At 35.2% G+C, this 19630-nt stretch overlaps 1 protein-coding gene and 1 long non-coding RNA gene across 3 annotated transcripts; one reads left to right on the top strand and one right to left on the bottom strand.

Moving 5' to 3' along the window:
* Positions 1-12576: 12576 nt before the first annotated feature.
* Positions 12577-13636, top strand: LOC146935757 (uncharacterized). The gene is made up of 2 exons (XR_015030349.1): positions 12577-12727; positions 12941-13636. It is a non-coding gene; the product is annotated as an uncharacterized LOC146935757 (long non-coding RNA).
* A 669-nt stretch (positions 13637-14305) lies between these two features.
* On the bottom strand, positions 14306-19630 carry LOC146935756 (putative disease resistance RPP13-like protein 1). Of its 2 annotated transcripts, XM_085750845.1 has the most exons (6): positions 15936-19630; positions 15657-15805; positions 15084-15146; positions 14839-14937; positions 14642-14713; positions 14306-14540 (listed from the first exon to the last, which is right to left on the bottom strand). In XM_085750845.1, exon 1 carries the CDS (start codon positions 19513-19515, stop codon positions 15949-15951), a length of 3567 nt encoding a protein of 1188 aa, XP_085606971.1. In that variant the 5' UTR covers positions 19516-19630; the 3' UTR covers positions 14306-14540; positions 14642-14713; positions 14839-14937; positions 15084-15146; positions 15657-15805; positions 15936-15948. The 2 variants fall into 2 exon arrangements, with proteins under 2 accessions (XP_085606971.1, XP_085606972.1); XM_085750846.1 differs by lacking the exon at positions 14839-14937 and having other exon boundaries at positions 14306-14723.

Genomic DNA, 19630 nt, shown 5'->3' with positions numbered 1-19630 from the left:
TTTACCAGTTCAAAGGTAACAGACATTGTCCTTTACTAATTCAAAAGTAATTGACAATTTTATTTCCTGTCATGTTCGTCTTTACCAGTTCAAAGGTAACAGACTTTGTCTTTTACTACTTCAAAAGTAATAGACACTTTTATTGCTTGTTACGTTCGTCTTTACTAATTCAAAAGTAATAGACAGTGTTGCGTTCGTCTTTACTACTTCAAAAGTATTTGACGGTTTCTTTCCTCGTAATGTCCTCCATTACCAGTTCAAAGGTAACATACATTGTCCTTTACTAATTCAAAAGTAATTGACAAATTTATTTCATGTCCATCTTTACCAGTTCAAAGGTAACATACATTGTCCTTTACTAATACAAAAGTAATTGACAAATTTATTTCATGTCCATCTTTACCAGTTCAAAGGTAACAGACATTGTCCTTTACTATTTCAAAAGTAATTGACAATTTTATTTCCTGTCATGTTCGTCTTTACTAGTTCAAAGGTAACAGACTTTGTCTTTTACTACTTCAAAAGTAATAGACACTTTTATTGCTTGTTACGTCTTTACTAATTCAAAAGTAATAGAGAGTGTGGCGTTCGTCTTTACTACTTCAAAAGTAATTGACGGTTTCTTTCCTCGTAATGTCCGCTATTATCACTTCAAAGATAATTGGCATTCTTTCCTCCCCAGCAATCATTATCAGTTTGTCCCCCAGTCGGCATATGTTTGTCGTTGTTGCATTCATAATTACATTTGCACGCATTCATATCATTATATTCATAAGCATTGCATTCTCAACATTTCAACTGGTCAAAATTGGAGTACTTAGTATTTAAGTCCCTTCGACCCGACAAAACAAAGATTCTATCTTCAAGTCTCCGGACGAAGAGACTTAAATAGGGGCATCTGTCATACCCCAAATTTTGACCAAAAATCATGCATTCCTACACCACACGTTTTGCTTCAAAAGTGCATGGAACTAAAAGAATGTTCTTGAGAACATTCTGGTGGAACTTCAAAGGGATAAGAATGACATCATCATATCCCCTCATGTTGCCACAAGATCACAGCTGTTTTCATCACGTGTGTTTGTCTCAAAAAGGAAAGGAACAACAAGAACGTTCTTAAGAACATTCTTCATGTGGAAATTTTAATACTTGGACAGTCTTGCTCTCCAAGCAACAAAGGACAGCACTTGTAGCTTTCAAAGAAGTGCCAAACAGCTATAAACAAGTGGCCTCCAAACTTCTACAGCTTGCATTCACGTGTTAACCTTTTCTCTTTGCAAATTGGAAATTCCAGAACGTTCTGGAGAACGTTCTGCATGAACAAAAGCCACATTTTTCTCATTCTTGCACACCAAGTAACAAAAACATAAGCACATGGGCTGTTTTTTTTAGCAAAGGAAAACACAGCTGTACTACAAACCTCACGTGGGCTGTCTCAAATGGCTAGAAAGAAGAGAATGTTCTTCAGAACATTCTTCACTTGGAATAACACATTTTTTGCAACATTTGTGCATCAAGCAACAAAGACATAAGCACATGGGCTGTTTTTAGCAAGGATAACACAGCTGTTTTTGTCTGTGAAGCTTCAAGACATAAGGTTCTATAAATACAAGCACATAACAAGGCAAAAGGAGGGGGAGCTTACACACAAGAATTTTATTCTTTCTCTCACGTGAATACTCAAATAAATATTCATCAAGCTCTTCAACCACAACAACAAACAAACTTCTCAACAAAGCCTTTTTTCTTTTTCACCATCATCAACAAACAAACAAAAAAAAACAACACACCATCATTACCAAAACAAACAAAAAAAAATCAAACAAAACAACCCCTTGTTTTTTCTTTCTTCTACTCTCCCACAAAGGTATATAATCTCCCCTTTTTCTTCTTTCCTCCTTCTTTCTTTTCCTTTTCTCTTCTTCCTCTCGTGCTTCCTCTCTCTCTCTCTCTCTCTCTCTCTCTCTCTCTCTCTCTCTCTCTCTCTCTCTCTCTCTCTCTCTCTCTCTCTATATATATATATATATATATATATATATATATATATATATATATATCTTTTCATTTATTTTTACACTAAAATACACACCTCAATACAGAGTGCTCTGGTCCTAATTAACTGTTAATATTATATTTTTATTTTATTTAATTATTCTCCAGAACAATCTGGTCCTTGTTAATTAAATTAATCCAGAGTGCTCTGGTCCTAATTAACTGTCAATATTTTTTTTTGTTTAATTTAATTATTCTCCAGAACAATCTGGTCCTTGTTAATTAAATTAATCCAGAGTGCTCTGGTCCTAATTAACTGTTAATATTATATTTTTTGTTCATATTATATTATTCTCCAGAACAATCTGGTCCTTGTTAATTAAATTAATCCAGAGTGCTCTGGTCCTAAATAAACTGTTAATATTATATTTATGCTTATATAATCATTCTCCAGAGTATTCTGGTCCGTGTTAAAATAACCTTATATTTCAGCTTAACATTATTTTTCTTATTCAAAACAACAAAAACATGCAAATATCAAAAATTCGCAAAAAAAATATTTTCATAAACAAACCTTGATTTTTTCAATCAAGTGATCGTCTTTTTTAGTTTATTTCTTAATCAAATTATCAATCAATTTAATTCTACTTTGAGTCATTTTTCTTTTAATATAAAAAGCACAAACAAATTCCAATTTGCCATTTGGCTTTTATTTTAAAACCTTTTTTTCAAAAACATTAAAAAGCACTCAACCAATCAAACGTCAATTTCTACCCCGAACTACGAGGTTTTGATCCCTCACGGGTACGTAGGCAAAGGACATACGTCCTTCCAAATCAATAAAACGTAGATAATCTAGGTCTCTATTTTCTTTTATCATTACAAATTCCATTCTTTTTAGCAAGCAAGTTTATAGCATAAAAGTTAAATAAAATCAAGAGGTTCTCGTAGAGTACTACGAATATTTAGGGTGCTTAACACCTTCCCTAAATATAACCAACCCCCGAACCCTTAATCCCTAAAAACGTGGTATTTGAACCTTTTTCCACTTTCTTTCGAAAAGAATTAAATGTTCAGTCGTGAAACCAAAAGCGGGTCGAACGCCAATCAAATGGCCTTTCGACCGTCCGAAAAATGACGCGACACACCAGATTAAAGTAAAAGATGAAGATATTCAGAAGACGGCTTTTAGGACGCGCTATGGACATTATGAGTATAAGGTGATGACTTTTGGTGTTAGTAATGCGCCTGGTGTGTTTATGGAGTATATGAATCACATTTTTCATGCATTTTTGGATCGCTTCGTGGTTGTGTTCATCGATGATATTTTGATTTATTCTAAGACAGAAGAAGAACATGCTGAGCATTTGAAGATTGTCTTGCAAGTGCTGAAAGAGAAGAAGATGTATGCTAAATTGTCTAAGTGCGAGTTCTGGTTGAAGGAAGTAAGTTTTCTTGGCCATATTATTTCTGGTAGTGGTATTGCAGTCGATCCGTCTAAAGTTGAAGCAGTATCACAATGGGAGACTCCTAAGTCGGTTACTGAGATTAGAAGCTTCTTAGGATTGGCGGGTTACTACCGAAGATTTATTGAAGGATTTTCTAAGATAGCACTTCCATTAACACAGTTGACGTGTAAAGGTAAAACCTTTTGTGTGGGATGTTCATTGTGAGAACAGTTTTAATGAATTGAAGAAACGTTTGACGACGGCTCCAGTTTTGATTTTGCCGAAGCCTGATGAACCTTTTGTGGTGTGGTGTATTGTGATGCATCCAAGATGGGCTTAGGAGGTGTGCTTATGCAAGATGGTAAAGTGGTTGCTTATGCATCAAGACAATTGAGAATTCATGAACGAAACTATCCTACTCATGATCTTGAATTAGCTGCAGTTGTATTTGTGCTTAAGATTTGGAGACATTACTTGTATGGTTCGAGATTTGAGGTGTTTAGTGATCACAAGAGCTTGAAGTATTTGTTTGATCAGAAGGAATTGAATATGAGACAGCGAAGGTGGCTCGACTTGTTGAAAGATTATGACTTTGGTTTGAATTATCATCCGGGTAAAGCTAATGTCGTCGCGGATGCCTTAAGTAGGAAGACTTTACATATGTCTGCTATGATGGTTAAAGAGTTGGAATTGCTTGAACAGTTTAGAGATTTGAGCTTAGTCTGTGAAATGTCGTCTCGGAGTGTTAAGCTAGGAATGCTGAAAATTGATAATGATTTCTTGAAAAGTATTAAAGATGCGCAGAAAGTTGATGTTAAGTTTGTGGACTTGTTGGTTGCTAGTAATCAGACTGAAGATAGTGACTTTAAGGTTGATGATCAAGGTGTGTTGAGGTTTCGAGGTAGGATTTGTATTCCAGATAATGATGAGATGAAGAAGATGATTCTTGAAGAGAGTCATAGGAGTAGTTTGAGTATTCATCCGGGAGCTACAAAGATGTATCATGACTTAAAGAAGTTATTTTGGTGGTCTGGATTGAAACGTGATGTAGCACAATTTGTGTACTCTTGTTTGATTTGTCAGAAGTCGAAGGTGGAGCATCAGAAACCTGCTGGGTTGATGACACCGTTAGATGGACCAGAATGGAAATGGGATAGTATATCCATGAATTTTGTGACGAGTTTGCCGAATACTCCTAAAGGGAATGACACTATTTGGGTGATTGTTGATAGATTGACAAAGTCGGCACACTTCATTTCGATTAATATTAGTTTTCTTATAGCTCAGTTGGCGAAAATTTATATTCGAGACATTGTGAAGCTGCATGGTGTTCCTTCAAGCATTGTGTCAGATAGAGATCCAAGATTTACTTCTAGATTTTGGAAGAGTTTGCAAGAGGCCTTAGGCTCTAAGTTGAGATTGAGTTCGGCTTATCATCCTCAAACAGATGGTCAGTCGGAAAGAACGATTCAGTCACTCGAAGACTTGTTGAGAGCTTGTGTACTTGAGCAAGGTGGAACTTGGGATAGTCATCTTCCGTTGATAGAGTTAACATATAATAACAGTTATCATTCAAGTATTGGGATGGCACCTTTTGAGGCTTTGTATGGTCGGAGGTGTAGGACTCCGTTGTGTTGGTTTGAAACAGGTGAAAGTGTGATTTTAGGACCAGAGATTGTTCAGCAGACTACTGAGAAGGTGAAGATGATTCAAGAAAAGATGAAAGCGTCGTAGAGTCGACAAAAGAGTTACCATGATAAGCATAGGAAAGACCTCGAGTTTCAAGAAGGAGATCACGTGTTCTTGAGAGTTACTCCGATGACCGGTGTTGGTCGTGCATTGAAGTCAAAGAAGTTGACTCCGAAGTTTATTGGTCCGTATCAGATATTGGAAAGGGTTGGAACGGTGGCGTACCGAGTGGGTTTACCACCGCATTTATCGAATTTGCATGATGTGTTTCATGTGTCGCAACTTAAGAAGTATGTTCCAGACCCGTCTCATGTGATCCAGAGAGATGATGTGCAAATTAGAGACAACCTTACGGTTGAGACCTTACCAGTGAGAATCGAAGGTCGTGAAGTGAAGAAATTGAAAGGCAAGGAGATACCTCTGGTGAAAGTCGTTTGGGGTGGAGCGACTGGCGAAAGTTTGACGTGGGAGCTAGAGAGTAAGATGCGAGAGTCTTATCCAGAGTTGTTTGCTTGAGGTAAATTTTCGAGGACGAAAATTCTATAAGTTGGGGAGAGTTGTAACGCCCGTCTTAATTATTTAATTATTTTAATGAGTTTTAGCATATATTTATATGATTTATATGTGTGATTTATATGATTTATGAATTTAAGTGATTTACATGATTTATAGATGAATTATGTGATTTTAAGATCTATGTGAAGTATATGATTTTTGTGAAGTTATAATGATGGTGTGTCTTATTTTATTATTAAATAAAATAAGATATGAAAATAAAATAAAAATATTAGAAGTGGGGCTGTGAGGTGAAATGAGTAAGTTTAGAGGTGAGTAGAGTAATAAGGAGAAATAAATATAACAACGTAAGTTAGAAACGTTTTTACGTGAAACGCTTTTGGAGAAAAAGGGACAAAAGTCAGAAAAGAGGAGAACAAGAGAGAGAGCTGTGATTTTCATCAAACAAGGTAAGGGTGAGACTAACTTTCAATATTATTAAGTGTATGATTCTGAAAAATGGATTTAGCATGATTAGGTTGAGTTCTTGTGAGAATTGAGAATTAGGGTTTATGACCGATTTTGATGATTGAACCATGAAAAAATGTTAGATATTGATGCAAAACTTATGTACAGACCTTAGATATTCCATAGGATGATAATTAGATGCTATTTGGATGATATAACCAAGAGATTAGGAGAAATTTTGAGAAAAACATGTTTCTGGCCTACTGACATTCATCGCTCGCAACTGCGAGCAGCAACACTCGCCATTGCGAGCTATGAAGCTCATCGCTCGCCATTGCAAGCAAAATCACTCACCATTGCGAGCACATCCAGCCACTCGCCATTGCGAGCAATGTCCCTCGCCGCTGCGAGCAAACCCAATACTCGCCATTGCGAGCAAAGTCACTTGCCATTGCGAGTTAAGCTGTTAGTTGCCCAAATTGTTTTCCATGCAATCCTTTCGCACGTGTAGTCATGAGTTGATCTTAGAAGTAAGAATAAGGGTTGTTTAGGATACTTCCAGATGTTCCAGAATCCTGTTTAGATGACTGAGATTATTAGTAATGATGTATGAGTACTATTATGATGTTTTATGATATTTATGTTGATGTAATTCATTCCTCAGATGATGTTGAGATATTCAAGCACTATTATATGCTGTGTTTTGCTGTTTTTCAATGCTGTTGACCATTTAATGTCTTGAAGTTGCATGAGTCGGTCTAAGTTGTAAAGATTTAAGAAGTTGTCCATGTTAATGGAATTTTAAGAGATGTTCATGATGTTGTCTAAGTTGTAGGAAGATTGAGTCCATTGCATACTCATTAAAGATGGGGGCTTGAGGCCCGACATCTTAATGCTCAAACTACGTTGGGGGCTTGAGGCCCAGCAGCTTTTGCTCACTTTTGTTGAAGAGCCTATTTACGCTCATTTATGTTGGGGGCTTGATGCCCTGAATGGTACCACATGCATTTGCATATCAAGAAGTTTACGATGATTTAAGTTGTTAAGAGTTGCATTGTCAGGTTGAGACGCATTGTCGAGTCAAGTGTTGAGTCGAGTATGATGTTTGATGATGATTTTAAGATGATACTTGATTATGATTTAAAGATGATATTTGCTAATGAATTAGAGATGATATTTGATTACGAACTAATGATGATATTTGATGATGATATTTGATTATGATTTGATATGATGCTAAGTGATAAATTCTTGATATGCCAAATCATCTCCTCCGTTTTCAACCTCTGGGTTCACCACCGTCGATCAAAGGTAACTTTGATTTCGCAGTTAACTTCGCTTTCATCTTTGATTTCGCTTAAATCCCATTGCAGCTAAATTCGATCTATAATGTGAATGTTCTAAGTTGGTGTTGAAGTTAAGACATTCTGAATCATTTTTTGGGGTAGGCTTTTGGAGAGTGAAGGTGAGTTTGGGCTTAGGGTAGGGGTTGGGGTAGAGTGGTTGTTGGGACACAATACAAAATATTAGATTGGGTATTAGCACCGTGAATAATGAATTTTTTTAGCACAACTATCAATTGTGTTTAAATCGGGTTTTCACTGTGGCCACTACCGCAATTATTAGATTGTTAGCGCCACTGCTCGTCAAAACTACAATGTTACAGGTGACATTGCTAACTAGTCAGGACAATTTACATAATAGCAATGGGAATTGAAGAACTTTAATATTGAAGTAGATGCTAGTACTATCAGTAAAAGTAAAATTAACCATGAGAATATAAGTCATTCAAGGCAGCAAAAGAGTTACGCCTAGAGTAATGAGAGCATGAAAATACTATCTGATTCCATAAAGATGAGGGACAACAATTGGGAATAGTCAAAGTTAACACAACAATTAAGAACCTTCATCATCATCATTATACCGTTGATGAAATTTTAATGTCTCTGATAGTAGTACACTGGAATTAGTCCTCCTGAACAGAGGAATGAAGAATACTAATTCATTCTACTTTGTATGATAAAGTTGATTCTGTTTGAATTTGAAGGATTGTTATTATGTTCACTATCCATCAAGATTTGTGTGCTAATTACTTTAAATCCAATCAATTCCTCCCAAATGGATTGTTCAGTTCAGCAATTTATGAAACAGGAACAATCTAAAACAAACAGTTTCTCTATGTGGCACCGACACCTTAGATTGAAGGCGTGTTCGGTATCTAACTTGTTGGTGCTTGGCACATCCAATTACTTCCATTCTTTCAAATTATTATCGGTGTGTACGTGTCAGTATTTGTCAGTGTTATATCTATAAATATATCTTATATGTCTATATATTTATAAATATATCTTACATGTCTATATATCTAAAGAAATAACATTCTTCGTCACAAACCTATTAGCTTTATTGGCTAAGCAACATATACAAAGCAAATGAACATATTAATTCATACTATGAGTCTTTCCAAAGCCACCAAGTTCATGCATTTCCTCTATATAATTGCAGCGAGGACTAACATTTCCTCTCTATAACAATTTCAATTTGTTGCATGAAGCCTTAGCCTCTCACCCACCTTCAAGTTGTAGATCTATATTTTGCAATAATATCCCCTGACATGGAACGTTTTGGCTACAATTAAATTGCATAGCTACATCAGAAGCACTTGTGCCTTTTATGTTCTGGTACAACACATTCCTTATCTGAACCGCATATTTCTGCAATTAAAAAATTAATTAATTAACCAAATTTTATGTCAACACTAACAACAATTACATGGTCCAAATTAAAGATAGCATAATATTTGATTATTATAAATTATGTCTAATATATATAGATCAATTTCATAAATAGAATATAGGAAAAATTTTAATACCTGTTTTTGGCATGGACTATGTTGATCACAGCAGTTTTGATCAATTATTATGGGGTTAGTTACATTTTCCATTTGAATTTTCTGAAATTTAATGTTGCTTGCACTTCCTGACCCACGCTGCATACATATATATAGACATATAAGATATATTTATAGGGTTGTTTTAGACCCTCAATTTCTAAGAGTAATTTGATGCCCTAAAAACTTAAGTCATATAAGGTCGTGATTTCTGCTCATCCATGTACAACTCATTTAAGTAAGTTGACCATAGAAGGAAAACTCTCACGTTAGTATAAAAAAAGTATGAGTCAAGTTACCAACCAAGACTCCTATGTGGGTGAACAATGAAAAATGCAACGTGATAGGTTATACTAGATGATCATTTGAATTTTACTAGTTCGTCTCCCTCCTTTCCCCACCCCATCAACCCACATTTTTTAATAAAAAATATAGAAAGAAAAAACTTGTACAATGACTTTCAATTTGTGATGGCTAGTTGTTTAAGTTGGTAGAGAAATGAGGGGTATACTTGTATTCTTCTATTTTTTAAATGATTTTTCTTTTGTAGATAAACAAAATGTAAATATTCATCGAAAACTCACACAAATACAAGTGGAAGAGTCTGAATTTGAATCTCTATTATAATGTTTGGCCTAACAATTTAATTTGAGTCGGAACTTGTTGACCTTTTTAAATAACTTTGAAGTACTACCCACATGAGGATATAATTAATAGTCAAAAAATTGAAGGGTTAATAGGTGTTTACCCCCTGTAATATAGGTCATTTCCGGTTTTACACCCTGTAATTTTATTTTATTTTTATTTACCCCCTATAAAATAATTTTTTTTTATTTACCCCCCTAATAGGCCAAACAAAAACGAAAATTTCTTGAAAAAAAATTGGTTTTTGTTTGGCCTATTAGGGGGGTAAATAAAAAAAAATATTTTACGGGGGTGAATCAAAAAAAATATTTTACAGGGGGAAAACGAAAATGACTAATTGGAATTAGGGGTGTATCATCGATAAATGTGGTGCAAATAGTAATCTCCAAGTACATTTGTTCCATAAATGTTTGACAAACAAACTGCTTAGATTTGGATCAATATCCTCGAACAAAACCCGACCGCAGTTCAAGTACATACACACAGTAAAGTCATTTGTTGTTGTCTTTCGGATTACTCTTAAACAACAAAAACATCATCACGATACAAACCAAACAAAGCCTTATGAATTTGCGGTGGAGGAGGTAGAAGCACTTCAAAGACAAAGAACAACATGTCGGTGATGGAAAACCAACATCAACAACAACAACAAGATAACAAAGGACAGTTAAAAAAGTGTCAAAGGAAAAGAATATCTTGTTATTCTCGTATCAATAATCTTGATGATGGTTGTCTTATGCATATCTTTAGTTTCCTTCCCCCTATTCCAGGTATAACCTTTTTTTTCATTTTTTGTGTAAAATTTTAATCTTTTTGCTTAATTCAACGATACCCAGAATTTTGTTTTCTCAAATTTTGTTACTTTGATTGGTTATTTTGGTTTTTAACTTGTTTTGCTTCTTTATTGGTATGAATAATTGTGTTTAGCATTGATTTGTATTTCCTTTTGTTTTGATATAAATGAAAATACTAGATTTAGTGCATGTTTGGATTTACTTTGGGAGAGCTGAAGTGATTCTGAAGACTTAAAGATTAATTTTAATATGTTTGGGATTCTCAATTAGAATTTATTTTGCCTCTAGAAGTAATTGATTTGTAGCTTTTGGCTACAAAATTGATTTCTATACTTAAATTTATTGTTCAATTTACTCTCACCTTAATGTATCTAAATCTTTTGTATGTTTGGTTCCATTTCTGGAGGAGCTAAAATTGATTCTAGAGGTGTAAAATTGATTTTGATATGGTTTGGTTCCTTTAGAGTAGAGTTGATTTTGCCTCCTTGATTATACTTGAAGCTAGAATTTGTAGAGTCGTACTTCATAATTGATTTTTACAGTCAAGTTTATTGTTCAAGTTGCTTTTTCATGAATGTATCCAAACATAAATCATTTTACCTTCAACTCAATTTTAGCCAGAATCAATTTATTCAAAATCATGTTTTCTCAGCACAGAACCAAACATAACGTAAAAGACACATTTAACTAAAATCACTTTTGTAAAAATCAATTCAATCAAAAACAATTTCCGCCACCATAAACCCAAACACACATTAGGCTTGAGACATGTTTTGGTGTTGAATTTTTTTGGTGTTCAGTTCCTTTGATTGATAGCATTGATACTGCGCACCTAAAACATGTAGATTGATAGCTTTGGTTGTTGGTCCTTTAGGCTCTGTTTGCGAGTTTGGAGGGGAAGGGAGGGGAAGGCTTAGGAAAAAAGGAATGAGCAAGTGGAAGAAATAGAGGAAAATGGGAGGGGAGGGCTTTGGGGGGTTAACTTTTCTTCATAATACTAAACCCTCCTCATTTGGGGGAACTAAAAAATTGTATTGGAGGAGGGTTTTGGGGGGTTTTGGAGGGTTTATATGAATTCTTCAAATTTAATCTATGTTGTTATGTTATTTATAAAACTAAAAATATAATAATCATATGCATTAATTTATAATTCTCTAAAAAACCACTATTTTAAAATTTTTGAAAGATTTCTTCATTTTCCCTCATATTTTCCACCCTCAAAGCCTTCCCTTCCCCTCCCCTCCAAACTCGCAAACAAAGCCTTAGGCTATTTCCTTAGTCCTTGATTGTCTCGACAATGTTGTTGAACAATATAAATTCAAATTGTTTTCAGAGATTTAGGTTTCAAACTGCATTGTTAGTTTTTTCTTGTTTTATTTACAAGATATTGTATCCTCAATCTCCTTGTATTTATACATCCCTTGTGCATACACGTAGATCCTCAATATTGTTTTATACAAAAAATAAAAGAAATAAGATAGCGTAAGATTGCGGAGGAAGCGGGGGAAAGAGTGGCGTAAGATTGCTCACATTCCCTCCATAATTATCGATGACGAATTGATCACGTGAGTTTCCTATTCGGGTGAGTCTCTGAAAGGCTTCTATTTTTTGTTTCTTTCTTATTATGTCATGCTTAATCAACATTCTTAATTTCATTATCAACATCAAGATACCATATTATAACTCTAACACTGACTTATTTTTCTAATTATATAATTGTATTCTGTCACCCACCCCTGCTTCTTCCAAATCTTGCTTTTGTGAGAAGTCAAATTTGCATGCACAACCTGCAACCAGGTCCATTATTGTTTAACTGATGAGGAATGGATGAAAAAGCGATGCAGCAACTGACTTCAAATATGTTAGGTACTCTTTTTGTATATATTAATGAGCTGGTTTTAATGTGCATTGGTTGTATTGAGCATCATTGATGGCTTGCACCAAGATTGCAGCAGTGGCATCTCAGCTATAAATTAATTTCCCCTTTGATAGCTTTTACTACATGCATGTTCTATAATGCTCATCTTTCTTTCCATCAATAAATTACTTTTTTTCTTGAACTTCTCTTTTGTTTGTTATTTTGCAATCGATAAATATTGTTAACTAACTTTACCATCAGCATACAAGATAACACTAAATAATTTTTCAAACGTAGATATATATAATAAGTCACCCATGCTTGTGCCAATCTGGCTGTTACAAGAGGCAAAACACAGATGCATGGCCTGCAGCTTGTCCAGTAACTATTTTTTCAATCAAAAGTGGATGAGAAGGAGAAATAGCAATATTGGCTCAAAATGTATTAGGTACTCTTCCTGTCTCTGGTCTATGTTAGGGACTTTTGTTGAAGCCTGAAGTGTCTTTATTCCAACACAAGTATTGTGTTTTTCTCCCTCCTTCAGTTTATTTGTTACTAATATTTATTGAGATTTTCGTCCCTCTGGTAAAAATCCTCTGCTTTTTATGAAAGTTTGTGTGTAATGTCAGTTCTAAAAATCTGAAATCAATATTGATTGCAGAAGATATGCCTCAGCAGAGTTTCTCATTTCTTAGAAGCATCACAATACAGTTTTGTGATGAATCGGAGTTATTTTCCCTAGGTGGATTACCCACTCCTAAGCTCATTTATTTGGCGGTGCAAAATCGTAAGAAACACTATGGCTGGCCTTCAAGAAATGAAATTTAGAAATATTTCAAATCTGCAATCAACATCCAACGAATTTTTAGTGGTGGTATAGTTAAGGCGCGAAAGAAAAGGGATGTGCACTCCGAAACTGTCTGTCATAGTTGATTTCGCAGAAACTTCTTTGCCACCAACCGCTGGATGCAGTAGAGGATCGATCCCTACTCATGAAAATCAAAGAGGAGAAGTTTTTTCTTGTAAGCTGAATATTTGTTGTAATTTCTAAAGCTATCTGTATTCATTCAAATTAAGCAACTTAGGACGGGTTTTGTGATAGAAGCACTTTTTCCAGCTTATGTGGAGGTGTTGTTTGAAAATATTGTTTCTGATGCTTGATGTGAATCAGGTGGTTAAAACATTAGTTTTAATTTCATTTTGCAACATGCTCATTCTGAATGAATAAAAATTTCAAAATGGAAGAAAACATTGTGCACAGTTATTCGGAAATTGATTTGTTGCTACAATACCATTTGTATCTGAATAAGCTATGATACCATTAAGCCTGCCAATGAAAGATAAGCTATTATTTTCACATGCGCAGTGGTCTAAAAGACAAATAATTTACCCCATAGAAACTTTATTAATTTGATTGAGTAATCTTCTGGAAAGCTTGAACTATGTACCTCAATCAACATAAATTCATCTGGAAGTAAATGTATAGCAATAGCTTATTTATATGCTGAGAGGAAGTGAAGAGGTGGAGAAAAGAGAAGGAAAATCCAATGAGAAGAATGTATGATGAATATGTCAGGTTATTTGATCTAGAGGCTCTAAATCATGGTCCACCCATGGACCATTTGATACACATCTCTACCCTAAAAGCCACTTTTATACATTCTAGTATTTAACTCTAATGGGCCTCTTATTATTTAATCCTAATGGGCAACTTACTTATAATCTACTTAAAACCTAATTAACTACCTACAAATTACTTAAAACACCCTCTCATATTAGGTCCTAACAAAAGCGTTTATCATGTTTTGTTCATATATTAATGTTAGACTAGTTGTCATAAATGATTGACTATAGCCAAAGAAGACATAATAGTAGCCATAAAGTAATTGAAGAAATGAGAATGGATATATATACAGAAAACTAAACATAATGGAAATTGTTACGAAATAAAGCAAAGTAGTTTAAACATATTAGAAGAATAGAGATGACGGATTAATAAACTACTGATCAACCAAAGGATTCAAACTTCAATAAAAATGGAACTGTATTAATAAACTTGTATATTGTTATTAATTAAACTCACTATCTTTACAGGTCAAGCAAAGGATTCAAATTTAATTGTATTTCTGAAATCAATGAAAAAATGGTTCTGCAATGTCTGTGTAACAGAACTGGATAGATGGTTTGGATGCTCCTTCTCTGAATGTGTGACATAAAGGATGAACGTTCCTGGCTACTGTCAAGGGTCTCTCCACGAATGCCTGGATATTTTCTGAACATCATTAATATTTGTGGAGAAAAATATGAATTAACATGAACAGGATTAGAGGCAAATAAAACAGATTACATTCTAAATTACTACCACATGTCAAGCCTGGCCAACTGCATCCATTATAACAGCAATAAGTAAAATGTTGAACTCTTTTTCTGAATCCTGCAAAAAACTAGAAGACATATTAGTAAGTAATTGCAATATATTAAACTAAAACATAGGAAAACTCAAGAAAAACAGCATGTAAAAATTAATGAACTAAGGGAGGGAGAGAAAAATAATGGTACCTCTAGGCTACAAAACAAGTCACTGGCAGAAAGGACTCAGACAAGCATTGATTCACAAAGAATGCAGTATCTCATTTCACTGGCTTAGCGACACCAATACTGTGAGATTTAAATTGAACTGTTTTATCAATCACTTCATGACAATGGAACATTAACTTTTGCAATATTTGCAAAAAAAACTTGGAAAGAAAGATGAGCATTGGACCATGCACAAATTTAAACCCAATCAAAGAGGAAGTTTATACCTCAGATGCCACTGTTGCCATCTTGGTGCAAGCCATCAATCACGCTTGAAGTCATTGGCAGATCTGCAAACAGAACCAAATAATTCAAAAACAAAGATTAAGCCACCAAATCTGGTTGATTAATCGGTAAACAACTTAACATAATAGTCTCAAAAGTCAAAACATAATCAAGGAACAAATAACTTCCTTAGGCATCATAATCCCATCTGGGAAATGAATAAATAAATAAAAAAATAACTAAACAAATAAGCATATGTTTTCATATCCTATCAATATGAGGTGTGTTGGAATGCACACACTCACAATCACAAAATATAATAAGAGAAACATGACCAACAAAGGTTGGATGCAGTGGGCAGTTGCAAAACCTAGGAGAGATGATTACAGTAGGACAAACACATATAGTATAATATATGTGAATGAAGGTTAGAAAGCTAATCACCTTAAGGAACTGTGGAAATGCATAAAAGATATTCATTAGACTAATATATTAGAGAAGAGTTTAACTAGTGTTACAAAAGCTTGATACAGTCAATGCATTAAAACCAACTCATTCAAATATATATGAAGTACCTAACATATTTGCAGTCAGTTGTTGTTTCTCCTTTTCATCTGCTCCTCATCAGTACAACATTTACTGGATTTGGTTGCAGTTCATGCATTCAAATTTGGCTTCTCACAACAGCAGGATTGGGCACAATCAGGGGTGACACAAATTATTTCTATAAGAACAAAAAATGAATTAGCATTGTAATAATGTATGTATTTTAATGTTGCTATTTAAATTAACAATATTAACCGATAATAACATAATAAGAAAGAAACAAAAAAAATGGTATTTCAGTGACTCACCCAGATAGGAAACTCATGTGATCAACTCATCATCAATAATTATGGAGGGAATGTGAGCAATCTTACGCCACTCTTTCCCTCGCTTCCTTCCCAAACTTGCTTTGAGCAACGGGCAGCGAGTCATATTTAGTACCAAAAGAGAGGAGGGCAGTCCTTTTTTTGGCAATGACTTGAGTTTGGGTGCGTTAACAATCTCAAGGTTTTGGAGAGAAGTGAGATTTTGAAGCCACTTCCCATCAATGCTTGCATCATTAAGACCACGGATGCATAGTGTAACAAGCGATGCAGGTAGCAGTGGCAACATCAGCGTGTTCACCGTATCATTGCCATTAATTCGCAACACTGAAAGACAAGTGAGATGTTCCCAAGTTGGCTCAGTTTTCCACATAATCCCTCGAACAGACCCAACAGTAAGTTCCTTCAAACTGATAGACAAATCATCTATGACAAAAGATTGAAGATTTGGCAGATCATCAATTTCCATTTCTTGAAGGTCAGTTAGAGTGTTCATTGCTTCTGGTAGTGATTGAAGCTTCTGACACTTCCAAACTATAAAATGAATGAGGTTTGGAGTGTGCAATCCGCCTGGGGGAAATGACTCCAGTTCATTACAATCCCATATTTTGATGCTTCTAAGAAATGAGAGACTCTTTTGAGACCCGTCTTCTGCAATTAATATCGATTTCAGGTTTCTACAACCCTCAATAAACAGACTCTTGAGGACAGGGAGAGCGCCCAAGGTAAATGATATCATTGAATTACAACTATAAGATATTTTCAATTCTTCAAGGGATGTGTAATGGTGCAAGTATTCATGAGGAAGGAACTCTAGACTCTCACAATTACTGATTGTGAGAGATTTTAAGGCTTTTGGTAGACCGACTGTTGGGAAAGACGTAGGAGATGGAAAGACGTCTATAGTCAACTGTTGAAGAGAATTTAGAGGGAGCACTGGTTGCCTGAACACATAATCTGATGATGGCATTGATTTCACCAATAGAGGACATTCTCTTAACTCAAGTTCAGTTAAGGAAAGAAATTTGTGAAGTATGTTACCTACACTCAGTTTCGGGCACTTACTTAGCGACAAAGTTTTCAGACTAGGAAACTCCTTAGCCGTACCTCCAATCAGGTTCCATTCCTCCCACTCTTGCATATTCTCAAAATGTAGAGTCTCCAAGGAGGGAAATGGTTGAAATGAAGGAGAACCATCACTTCCATAGAACTCAGTACCAATTGTCTCTACTGATTGCATCCCTTCAATAATGAGTTTTTTCAGATTACCCAATTGTCCAATGGGTGGAAGCCATAAACAATTATCACAATTCGAGATCCTTAAATACACCATGTTTCTATACAAGGAATCACCCAACCAATTTGGAAAGCTGATTCCACCGTAGCCTTTAATGGTGAGACTTTTCAAATTGGTTGAGGGTTGCAAATGTTCAAGTACAACACTTTGAATTGGTGAATCTAGGAAAGAAGTACCACGATCCCATTCTAAAGTTAAATCTTCTATTCGTTCTTTCATCTTAATCTTGGCTTGATCTGCTTCAAATGTGTCATTAACATTTTGTAGCTGTGAGATTGAAAGTTTTCCATGTAGGTGGGGAAATTTTCCCAGCTCCGCTAGCTTCAATCCATCATTATGCTTGCTGACAACAAAGTCTGACAAAGTAAGGAGATTTTCTAGTTTGGCTATTTGTACGGGCATCTCCCTCAATGCAGTGTCACTAACGTCAAGGTGACAGAGATTAACCAATTTTCCCATGTCCTCCGGCAATTCAGCGAACCTTCTACAGCCTGCCAACAGCAAGAACTGCAGATTGTAAAGCTTGCATGTTGTAGAAGGCAACCTTTCAATCTCTGTGTGAGAAAGATTTAAGTACCGCAGGTATAACAAATTTTCAATAGAGTTGGGAACCTCGGTGATACTCCTGTAGTTTGACAAGGACAACACACGTAATTGTTTCATTGTTGGCAGCAAGTCATGTACTACCTTGTTCGATAACAAACAAGAAGGCGGTTGTTTTTGTAATGGTAATGCTAGAAAGGTACGTAGAGCTTTTACTCCATACAATTTATCAAATTTATTAAATGAGTCATATAGCCCTCTATTGTATGATAAATTACGTATCCTTTGATGTAAGTTCTCTTCCTCCAACCTGGTACAATACGAAGATGAAACCATTGTAGCAAAATCATGGAGGAGGCTATGCATTTCAAAGTTTGCTTCCTCATTGCTAATAGATTGTCGATGTATCAACGATCTTGACACTAGTTCATCAAAGTATTCTTCTCCGACTTTTTCCTGATCTGCGGATGATTCTAGCAACCCTTCTGCAATCCACAACTGAACTACCACATTTTTTTCTAGGATGGATTTCTTTGGAAAAATTGAACAATATTCAAAGCACTGTTTTAAAGGAGCTGAAAGATAATTGTAGCTCGATTGTAGCGCAGGTTGCACGACATAATGTACCAATTCCCAAATGTCACGTATTAGCACATTATTCCAGTAATCCTGGGACAATTCGTTGCAAAGAAAATTCGCAACTGTTACTGCAGCTAATGGTAATCCATCACACTTTTCTGCAATTTTCCTTCCAATTTCTTCAAGATTTGATCGTTGTTGGTAGTTAGATGGTCCAAATGCATGCCTGGCAACTATAGACCAGCAATCTTCGCTTTCCAAAGGTCTCAAATAGTGGACATCAAAAAAGCTTTGCATGGATTTTGGAACTCTTTCATCTCGTGTTGTGATGATGATCGTGCTTCCCGTTTTCTCAGCATTTAACATATCCATCAGTAATGTCCAATTGACAGATCTTGCATCCAAAACGTCATCCAATACTAAAAAAAAATTTGGGTGCACGGTATTCACATCACTTGCATGATTTCCTCCTGCTTCCAAGTTATGATCGTAGATTGCTTGTGATGTGATAGATTTAATGTTGGTTTCAAAAACACTGAAATCATCTAAATATTTTGACATATCTACCCACAGTTTTAACTCAAATTTGTCCTTTACTTGAGGATCGTTGTAAAGGAGTTTAGCAAGGGCTGTTTTACCAATCCCTACCATTCCCACAATGGAAATAATTCTTATTTGATTATCACCACCATTAGAAAATAAAAGATGTTTAAGTTTCTTTACATCATTGTTTCTTCTATAAATAGAACTCAAGAGTTCTAATCTTCCAATTAATTTCTGCATTTGAGAATTGGTGACCCTATCAAACCTTATGAAAGGAGGATAAAAATAAAGCACCTGAGAAGTAGTAATAATTTGATGCTCAGCTTCTACTTTGCAGTACAACGCCTCAGTGTTGATTTCGTCAAACAAACTATCAACTTCAAAGACAGCATACCTCAGTGTATCCGACGACCATTCATTGACATCGGCAACAGCAGCATAATGAAGTTCATCTAGAATCCTCAGCAGTGTTGTCTTGAGTTTTTTCAAGAGTAAAAGGTCAAGCTTGGTGGTCCGGAAGTTGTCCATGAACTCACTGGAAACAATCTTGTCTAGCAACACCTTCACATAAGTTGAGAGTGTTTCGTTTGTACTAGTGGCCATTAGTTGCTTAGTTTGTAAGAAATCACAACAAACAAAATGCAGGATTATTATGTATGTATAAGAAATATCTTCAAAAGGAGTGTGTGAAAGAAATCTGATCTAGCTTTGATTTTAT

This window comes from Medicago sativa, chromosome 3 (assembly GCF_051527215.1).
Source record: "Medicago sativa cultivar Bolivia chromosome 3, Bolivia_mono, whole genome shotgun sequence".
NCBI classification, from domain to species: domain Eukaryota; kingdom Viridiplantae; phylum Streptophyta; class Magnoliopsida; order Fabales; family Fabaceae; genus Medicago; species Medicago sativa.
Note: the sequence above shows the minus strand (reverse complement) of the source record. Positions and strands in the feature narration are given on the sequence as shown.